At 51.6% G+C, this 9,941-nt stretch overlaps 1 protein-coding gene across 2 annotated transcripts; it reads right to left on the bottom strand.

Moving 5' to 3' along the window:
• Nucleotides 1-1,307: 1,307 nt before the first annotated feature.
• Nucleotides 1,308-9,667, bottom strand: ATP1B4 (ATPase Na+/K+ transporting family member beta 4). Of its 2 annotated transcripts, none has more exons than XM_048070573.2 (9): nt 9,552-9,667; nt 9,291-9,337; nt 7,403-7,565; nt 6,096-6,224; nt 4,959-5,063; nt 4,554-4,750; nt 3,940-3,996; nt 3,292-3,387; nt 1,308-2,725 (listed from the first exon to the last, which is right to left on the bottom strand). In XM_048070573.2, the coding sequence occupies exons 2-9, from the start codon at nt 9,327-9,329 to the stop codon at nt 2,564-2,566; spliced, it is 948 nt and encodes a 315-aa protein (XP_047926530.1). In that variant the 5' UTR covers nt 9,330-9,337; nt 9,552-9,667; the 3' UTR covers nt 1,308-2,563. The 2 variants fall into 2 exon arrangements, with proteins under 2 accessions (XP_047926530.1, XP_066861241.1); XM_067005140.1 differs by lacking the exon at nt 9,552-9,667 and adding an exon at nt 9,495-9,541.
• Nucleotides 9,668-9,941: the final 274 nt, after the last annotated feature.

Below are 9,941 nucleotides of genomic sequence, written 5' to 3'. Positions count from 1 at the left end.
TTTTTTTTTTTTTTTTTTTTTTTTTTTACGGAGTATAATTTAATGCTGCTGACTCAGACTGGGTTTCAGTTTTGGTTGTCGTGGTCTTTTATGTTGTATCTTTGCTATCACAATACCTGATCTCCCTGCCAGAGAGCTGAACGGTGAATTATTTTGAGGCTGGTAACTTCTGCGTAACATCTGCTTGTCGAGGGGCATCGCTTCTCTGCTGCCAGCAGGTGGATTCCAGCCACGGTTTCATGCTCAGGTTGCAATCTTGCATCACTTTTTTGCATCACGTGCTAGGTTGTTTTATTAAAATGTGGTGAATTCCTGGTTGCACACACACGTATATTTTATATATGTGTGTATATATAAAATATATGTATATAAAAGACTATTTTGGGCTTCAATAGAAGTCAGAAATTGAGCCAGCACTTAAAGGTTGTTGTAGCATGAAGAACAGTGTGTACAGCTCTCCAGATCTTGGAGTGACAGTTTGAACCTGCTGGAAGCAGAATATGTGTATGGCAAATAAAGTTAACTCTGATGGTTGTAAATGTTTGCATCGGTGTAAGTAAACACACATGCAATTTCCCAGAGCTTTTCCAAGGGGCTTTTTAACATGCCTAAGTCTGGCTGTTGGGGTGACAAAAAAAGAATTGTGTATTGGTACAGCATCTGCCAAAGGACAGTCCCTGCTGCTTCGTGAATCCTTCCACCAGGCAGGCATGGAATGGATAAATAATGCTTGATCCTGTTGCTGGCTGGATAGCTGTTCATTTCTTGGCCTGAAGCACAGTGGGGTTTGTTTCCTTTCAGGATCCTATAGAAACAGAAGTGCTTTAAAAGACCTAAAGCAGTTGGCAGGCTGGGAAACATCTGTGGTTTTAACTTAGTTCTGATGTCAAAATTAGAGCAACTATCGCTGCAGTGCCTTCATGGGCAGAGGCTGTTTTCTGTTAATCAGAACAAGCCCTTTTGGGTAAGTTGTGGAGGAAAAAATGATAACGTTGCCCTATCTCTTATCAGTTTCATGTGGATAATCACATCTGAGGAGAATTAACTCCTAAAATACCAGTATTTAATATTTTTAAGGGTTCTTAAGAAATAGGTTTTGCCAAAGGGTTGATTGTGATACTTGCCTTATAGTGAGACTTGCTGTGCTGGACTTCTAAACTCTTCAGAAAGTTAATCAAATGCTCAAAATTCAAGGATTACACACATTACATTCGTCTTTGAAAACCAGTCCCTAGCTGGCCAGCAGAGCCCACAAAAGTTACAAATTACGTTTGTTACATTAGTGTTTTAAGAATGATACCATAGAGTTAATTTTACTGTAGTCACTTTATTTTTAATACAAAAAAAGACTTCTTAGAGACTTATATAGATCAAAATTGATGGCAGATTAAGTATCTGGACTAGGATGTAGGACAAACATACCATAATGCTCTTGTTCAGTCAGTAAGTAATTTAATAAGTGTGCTTTCCAAGCAGTACGTTATCCTAAGGTGTCCTGTCCTGCTCATAGCTGATAAGAGAGATGAAATATACTCTCTGTATGTTAAATGTGAAGGTGTATAATAAAAAAAAATCTCATTTTCCAAAGAATCAAAACTACTTTAAATTGAGTTTGAGTGTCTGTAGAAACAAAGTGTTTGGCTGTAATAGATGCTGAAATCACCACTGCTTTGCCCTGGGGAACAAAGATAGCAAATACCTTGATCGACATGAACACGGATTAAGCCTTGTAACGCCTCTCTGAGCTAGCTCAGCCCTGCTTCCACCTGAGGAGGCTGGGGATGGAGCAAAGTGGGGGCTTCCCCAGGGAGGAATATTTTTCACGGGCACTTCTGGGCGTGAGCAGGGGAAGGAGGAGTTGTGAGCCGTGACAGGGAGAGAATAAAGAGCTCCTTTCATTTGTCCCCTGCCCAACAGACTCGAGAGAAGTACTGAAGTGAGGAGGAGGGAGAAAGGCACTTGTCTGCCTGGGAACAACTGGAAAGGTTCAAGGGCTGCCCTATGTGGCCTTTGCTCGAGCACCTGGCACATGCTGACCAAGCTGCATGAGGTGCTGAGGCTCCTAGGAGGCATCCTGAGATTTGCCATTTTCACTTCTTAGCTGTCACTGCAAGCATAATCCAGATTTTTTGCTGTTTATTATTTTAACAAGAATAGTACTTATAAATTACCATCTTGTTAGCATTTGCCTGAGAAATGCACATAAAACTATGGTGAAGACTGAAATTTAAAGCCAGGAAAAATGCATTCCGCAGGGGTGACTTGTAAAAGACCTTATGAAAATAGTGTTCAGATACCAGAGTTCCTCTAATAAAAACTGAAATGCTCTTGCAGGTTCCCTGCCCAGGGTATAACTTAGCTTTTACTAATAATGATTTACATCAGCTGGTAAAAGATGTGGTTCCACACTGTTGCATCTCATTTGTTTCCTAACTATAAACAAAAATAAATTAAAATTTTCCATGTGTCTGTTTTCCTAGCAGGAAAAAAAATGCTGCCTTTATGCTTTAAAAAGGAAAAAGCCTCTGCCTGACAAAACCTAAGTGCCCTGTGTTTGCTGTGGCTACTTCCCGATGCTGAGCATGAAGATGATCCGGCCCAGGAAGCGGTCGCTGTTAACGTCATTGACGATCCCTTTCCCGTGCAGGCTGCACTGAATGGGGACCAAAGAATTCCTCTTCACGTCTGTGAAGTGCATGGCCACCAGTGGGGACGTGTAGTTGACCTGAAAAGGAGGGAGATTTGCTGAGGGAGCAGGAAAGCAGGCGATGTTCTGTCATGGTCAGTAAATATCACGGGTAATTGGCTGCATGACCCAGCTCAGCCCCCACCAGTGGGACCAGAAACACACTGGTGTTTTCCCGCTCTGCATCAAGCTGCTCAATTTGCAGTGCTTTTGTCATGTCTTTAATAGGAACCTCATTTTAAGGGGCTTTTCCTCCTGTGTTGCCTGTCACCTTCCCCAGCACCCTAGGAAAATGGTGGTGTTGAGACCAGTGTTAGTGTTAGTTAGCATCCCCCCAGAGTTAGTCTGGGGGACTAGCACAGCCAGTCCTGGACTCCAGGCAGAAAAAGTAACTGTTCCCACTGCTGGCAAGGGAAAACCAGCGTCCCTAAAGATTCCCTGCAGTTTGTCAGAGACAAAAATAGAGCGCTGCAATCCCAGTGCCCATGGCCTCCCTCCTGCCTGCAGCTGCCTGAAATAGCCAGTGAGTGCATCTGTACCCTCTGCAGTAGCTCCTTCCCAAGGAGAGGTAACAAAGCCACCAGAACATCCGAACCCTTACTTACATGTGTGATCTTGCCGTAGTAGGGATAATACATGAGGTCAAACGTGCCATTCCCAGGGTAGAAGTCCACTGACCTCAGGTCACTCTCATTGCCTTTCTGTGATGGAAACAAAAAGGTACTCACGTAGCATGTGGGGCACAAAATAAGTAAGGCAAAGGAACTTTAGCACAAAAATCTCCTGCAAATCCCCACCATGGCTCAGCTGCGCCAGCTGCTCACTCACTCATGGCAGGTTTGCTCTGTGAGCCAGTGGCTGCTGCAGCAAGCCAGAGCGAAACTGCTAGGAGGGTATGGGTGAAGGTTACAGCGTTTGCTGCCCATGGGTCTCTCTCTGTGCTTGGCTACTTCTTTATCACTCTCTAAGGGTATGATCCAGCTGCTGCCCTGCATGGGAGTCGCTCCTGCTGCTGCTGTCGGCTTGCAGGGTGCTCTCCGTGACAGGGCTGTGGGTGGATGCCAGCAGCTCCAGCCTCCTCCCCCAGCTCCGGGGGCTTTGGGAACCAGCAGTGAGAGGGTGAGGGCCAGGATGGGAAGCAGGAGGCTCGTGGGCAGCCCTCAGCAGACCACCTTGCTTGGGCTGGGGGCGTGAGGAGCACAGGGCCTTGAGAGGGCACTGGGCTAAGCTGAGGGCATGGCGCGCGGCAGTACCTGCACTTTGCAGTCCACGCTCACGGGGACCCCAGCACCAGGGCGGTAGCCTATGATCTGCAGAGAAAAAAGACATTCGCGCTTGTAGGAAATGCAACACCAAGCACGTGCTGCCTCCCTTTCTAGAGCTCTTGTGCACGGCAGTCACATCGCCCAGGAAGACCACAATGTGTCAGGAGAGGTAGAGCAGGGTGCTGGGAGCATCCCTGGTATAACACAGCCACCTCCCCACACAGCTCGCTTCCCCCCCTCCTTTATTTTTCCAGCAGCATGCGCTGAGCTGCCAGAATACTGGAAATTTTCTAATAAATTTGGTTCTGCAAAAATACCCATTATAAAGAAATGAGGGCCTGAGGTGTAGCCCTAAAGCTCACTTTAGGAGGCTGGCACAGGTGCTGCCATGTACCCAGCCCTTCATCAAATCAAATCTGGAGAGTTTTGTAGTGCTTCCTTTTTAGGTTTTCTGGTAGGTACAAGCCAGCAGGTTTGGGGTTTCTCGTTCCCTGTTTCCCTGGGCCTGAGAACAGGATGAGTTTCGGTCCCCGCACAGTCCTTAGTCTGTCCCACTGGGATCCACTGAAGGAAGGAATTACGACAACCAGATTTTTTTGTACCCGGTTCATCTTCAGCAGGATGCAGGGCTGGCCTCTGGAGTAGCCAAATGTTTGATCCTCGATTCCCGAGCAGTTCTGCAGCAGCGAGCGCTTGAACTGGCAGGCCTTCTTCTCTTCGCTCTCATTGCCCCCTTGGATGAAGTACTGCCCCGAGATGCACTCAATGTTCTTCTCCTCTTGAACCTTGTCATCATAAGCTGGTGGAAACCAAGCGACTCATTAATGCTTCTCCAGACCTGCTCACATCAAATCACTGAGTGCACCCTCACATGAAGGGCAGTCCCTCCTGGATCGGGAAGTTTCCTCCCACAGAAGCTCCTGAGACCACCTCATGAATCCTCCCTTTCCAGGCAGGAGATGTGAGGCACCCAGAAGTGCTCTGCCCCACGGCCCCCCAGCACCCACCTGCTAGGAAGTGGTGCATGCTGTCCACGTACGGCTGCCATGTGCTGCGCTTGGAGATGTTGAAGGCGATGGTGAATCCATTCAGGTACGGCCTGATCATCACTCCTGAAGAACAAGATGGACGCCGTCAGAGCAGGTATGGGGACTGGCCATGGGCTGGGGAGCACGTCGGGTGGGCTGGGCACGGGCATGGGCCAGCAGCACCAGCTCTCAAGCAGGCAGTGACATCGTTATCATCCTCATCATCCCCATCCTCATCTTCCTGCAGCACGCAGGGGCCAAGGGACCCCCATGCTCTCAGCCAGTTGTGGGCAGGGAGAGGGCCAGGGGGTCACTTGTTCCCCACTGACATGAAAGCCCAGGGAAATGCTGCTTCTGCCATGGGGAAAGAAGGTTTTGAACATTGTTCCCTATTCCCCCCCCCCCCCCCAAAGGAAACAAAACCAAAAAAAGTGTAAAAGCTACTCCTGATTTGCATTTTGGTTTTGAAGGTCTGAGGTATAAAAGGGCAGCAGATGAAATGAGTGGGTATCATCTATGAAATGCCTAAACTTGCCTCTTTGAGAATAATCAGAATAATTGAGTACTTACAATAACAATTAATATAATCTGAACAAAGGCTTCACGTGGGGGCTATTTAAGACATCTGGTCCTCTCCAGACAGCCTGATGGCTGGGGAGCTGCAACAGCATTGCTGCTGCACTGCACAGTAGCACCCTGGGCGATGCCGTTTAGAAGCACTTTGCTGAACCAGGCTTGGAGCCTGGCCCCCACAACAGATGGGGACAGGTCTTCAGCTGGTGGAAACCCAGTAGGGCTCTGCCTGGATCTGCAGCAGCTGGGACTTGGCTCGGGACAATCTCTGGTGAGTCTCTTTGGTTCTTTATTTCTGCTTCAACAGAAGCTTCAAGATCTTACCTTGACTCTCTGTCCATTTGCAAAGAAGGTAAGAAAAAAGACCTCTACATTTAGTCTGCAAAATTTCCTATTATGTCTATTATTATTAATAATTATTATAATTAATAACAATTATTATTATTAATAATTAATACTAATAATATTTCTTTCTGCCTACCCAACTCTTCCGTCACAGCTTCCCTGTGTGTGCCAGCAGAGGCACCCGAGGCCGGCACGTACCTGGTGGAGACACGCGGTCCCGGTAGGTGGGTGTGTAGGGGCTCAGGGTGAGCAGCATCACGTACATGCAGAAGGCGAACATCCCCGCCAGGCACGTGTAAAAAACGAAGTAAAACAGTAAGATCAGGCCTGCAGAGCAGAGAGGGCATGTTGCTGTCAGTGCAACCCAAGCATGTCCCATGGGGATGCTGGCAGCCACCTCCACCCTGACACCAGAATTTTGGGGCATGGGGCTGTTGGATAGACTCCCTGCCTGTCCAGGCCCTGGCGATGGATCCTTTGGGTCTGTTTTGTGGCATAGCCCTTCCCAGAGCTGGGTCAGGACCCAGGAGGGGGCTGCGTGGAGGTGCTCCCACCCTGACCTCCCATTGGCTGTGATGAGGACCCAGGCACTGGGATCGCAGCAGACGGCATCACCCAGCCCGCGGCACCGCCGGCATCTCAGCCCTGACGTCCAGGCACGGGGTTTGTTTTCCTCAGGGCCAGGCTGACGGCTGAGGATGTCTCAGGAGGCCACGGCCTATGAATAAAACCCAGTGGCGCGGAGCAAAGCAAAACCTAACCCAAACATTTCCCAGGAGAAACGTGCCGGCAGCGTGGAGGGAGCCCTGGGAACGCAGCTGTGCGCAGGCATGGGGCTGGGAACTGCTGTGGGGCTGCGTCCCGCTGCGGGCCAGGATGGGGCAGATGGGGCTGTCACCACCAGGGGTGGCATCACTGCCCACCCGTGGGGCACCAGGAGGTGCTACCCGTGTGCTGGTGCTCACTGTGCCCTCCCCATGCCTGCAGATGTGCAACTTCCAGCACTGCTTGGCTGGGGACGCATCCATGCCAGCCCAACAGTTGTACCCAAGGAGCAGTGGGGGGATGGGGAAAGGGACAGGGACAGGGACGAGACCGTCCTGGGGTGCAAGGAGGGCTGTCCGGCCAGCATTCACTTCAGGCCCACCACTACTGCCACCTCACCAGGTGCAGAGGGCTTGCTCCCTGCTTGCACTGGCAGGATCCAGGCCACAACAGAGCTGGGGTCCCCTGCATTTTCTCCGTCTCTTAATTTTTTTCTAAACTTTTGCTCATGAGCTCTTGATAAACACTGGCGTCCAGACCAAGGTAACTTTTTCTAGGTTGTCTCCTTGTCCTCCCCCTTGCCAACTAGCTGTTTTTATTGCCCCGCTCAGAAATGTGCACCCCTCACTGCTGGGACGGGGTGGTGATCCAGGCTAGTGAGGATGTTCGCAGGCAAGTGCATCCACCATGAAGGAGAAAAGGCACCAATCCCTGAAAACGAGGCTCAAACAAGGACCTACCCCAGCTCTTGGCTGTTCTCCCCAGGCAGGTTCTCTCCTCTGGGTTCCACAGGAAGGTCTTCATCTCCCCGGCCAGGTCTGCCCAAGTTTTGTTCCCCATCTCTGCCTTGGTCTCTGCTTCCCCTGTGTTGGGATCCTGCACTTTCTCTTCATCCTTATTTTCCTGGAAGAGTTACAGAACACAACCCCCACAGGCAGGCTGAGCATCTCATTGGCCAAAAATAAATGCAAAAGCACTTAATAGCTGGAAATGTTTCAAATTTCCATTTTCCCATCATCACTCTTGAGTTAAGGATGGCGGTTTCTGGCTGTTCTGACTTATGATCACTTAGATTCCAGTGTTCTTTTTTTTTCCATGGCACTGCGGTCACGCTGAGTGCCGTCTCCTTGTCCTGGCATTTACAGAAGTTTGTCTTCTCTAACCTGCGTCAATGCGACCACAAGAAAGCCTGCAAGCTGGGCGAGCTGGGGCTGTTCCCACACTACCACATCTCTTATCACATGCGCGCATTTTCCGTGCTACTGCGGATGACACCAAGCAGCATCACTGAAGAGGTCATCCGCTTTATTTTTCTTGGCGTGCAAGCAAGTGTTTAGTCTTTGGAGAAATCCCTGTGATGTTATTTTTTGAATTACACCAAGTTCCCAGGAAAGGCGCATCCCCAGGCACAGAGAGAGTTTTCTTTGTGCCACGGCCCTGGTGATGAAGAAGCATTTATCTGGAGCTCACAGACGCTAAATTCTCTCTCTCTGGCCATGAGTCACTGGAGATGTGATTTAGGGCGACTGTCCCTAAATGCCTTGAACCTGGGGAAGCTCTAAAACCAGGCAGCAATGTGGGACGGGGTGCAGCCCTTGCTTGGAGCTCAGGGCTGGGTGACCCCAGAGCAGGGCTTGCCCACCAGGAGGAGTTTCTCCCCAAACCCACCTTTCCCCAAAGGAGCAGGCTTAGTGTCGAGGTTGGATGCCGGGAGAATGGGGGCTGAGCTAGGACACCAAATGGAAAGCATGCAAAACTGGAGCCCTGGACTCGGCCCATCGCCTCCCTGTGCCGTAAGGCAGAGCTTGGGTGCAGTTGGCTGGGTCTGGCCGTGCTTGCAGCGGGCTCGGGGAGATGGGGCCATGCGGGCGAGCACAGCCGGACCCCACAGCAGCTGCATTGGCAGCTTGTGCCAAGGGCCGTGGAAACCCACTGGCTGCGGACACCTGTTGGGCCAGCGATGCATTTATAGCCTGCGGATTGCCCTGGGACGCGGCCAGTGGCTTAGCAGAAAGTCTGGCTAGGAAATCCCTCCGGATCGAGGGGGATTGAGCTCCATTCAGATACTGCGAAGTAGTGAGAAGTGGGGGAAAGGCGTGGGTGTGCGAGGCAGAACACCTGCATGGGGCAACTGATGGAGAAAGATGACAAGAAGGAGGAAGAAGAGGATGAATTCTCCTTCCTCCCAGTCTCCTCCCCGCTAAAAAGAGCCGTAGCAGGGGAACACAGGCTCCATGCTGCAGATGCAGCACCCAGTGAAGGTCCCATCCTGCCAGCTCAGTGGGGTGGGCTGAGCGGAGCTGGGGCAGCTGGCTGGGGGCCTGGAGCAGCTCCCCCAGCACTGGCTGTTCCCGTGAGGATGTCCGGGTGCTGAGGGTGCATGGCCAGCAAGGAAGGACAGGGCAGGAGTCCAGGACAACCGTAAGGATTTTATGGAAAGCCGCTCACAGGGCTGCAGCACCGCCGGCCCCGCTGCCTCTCCCTTCCCTCCCAGTGCACAGCGCTGGCATTTCGCAGGGGCATCAGGCAGCATTTCCTAAAGCAAAGCTGCCACTTTCACCCGCCAGGAGGTGAGCTGCGTGGCTGCAGCCCCTGCCTCGCCTCTCGGAGCAGCCCCCGAACACTTACCGGCCTTTTGCCTCCTGGGGAGGCAGCGTTCAGCTCCATCCCTGGCTCTGAAACAGACAAACGTGAGCGTTAGCCCAGGGCTGAGCCCAGCGCCTCTGTCCCCACCGTGGGGCCCGTGGGCACAGCCCCCTGCCCACTGCAGCCCCCAGCCCCGCTGCTGGCTCCAGCTGAGCGAGGCTCCCCCAGCCCAGGGGGGCGGGAGACCTTTGCCTGCCCGCAGTGGTAGCGGCTGACGAACCACGGCTGCTTTTGCTCACTCACCCAGAAGACTTCAGTGTTCAGGAGTGGGTCAAAAAATAACTTGCTTTCCTAAGAGGGGTGAGCTCAACGCAACAGAATCCCGTTCCGGGCATAAGGCCCCTGCCACCTGGTGCCCTTTGCAGCGGCCCCGCAGCGTACTGTACTGCTGGAGCCCCCCCAGCAGCAGCTAACACCCGACACGGGGAGCGGGGCGCTGTGCCATGGGGAGACGGGGTGTCTGTTAACAAACACTCGGCAGTCACTAGGGCTCTCGGTGGCTGTGTGGCTGTCAATATGTGCTTGTCAGTCACCGCCGGACCCCGCTCCACACTTGCAAAACCTCTCTTGCAGCAGAGGGGCAGGTTTATATTTATCCCTTTGAATCGAGGCAGCACCTGGGGGCACACAGCG

This window comes from Anser cygnoides, chromosome 13 (genome assembly GCF_040182565.1).
Source record: "Anser cygnoides isolate HZ-2024a breed goose chromosome 13, Taihu_goose_T2T_genome, whole genome shotgun sequence".
Lineage (NCBI taxonomy): Eukaryota > Metazoa > Chordata > Aves > Anseriformes > Anatidae > Anser > Anser cygnoides.
The sequence above is the reverse complement of the archived record's forward strand: the minus strand, read 5'-3'. Positions and strand labels throughout refer to the sequence as shown.

Excerpts from the sequence above, each read along its gene's own strand:
- ATP1B4 (XM_048070573.2), bottom strand. The coding sequence starts at position 9,329 with ATGGAGCTGAACGCTGCCTCCCCAGGAGGCAAAAGGCCG. Across the intron at positions 7,566-9,290 it reads CCCCAGGAGGCAAAAGGCCG|GAAAATAAGGATGAAGAGAA; the intron begins GTAAGTGTTCGG and ends TAACTCTTCCAG. Across the intron at positions 2,726-3,291 it reads ACTACGGCAAGATCACACAT|GTCAACTACACGTCCCCACT; the intron begins GTAAGTAAGGGT and ends CCTCCTTTTCAG.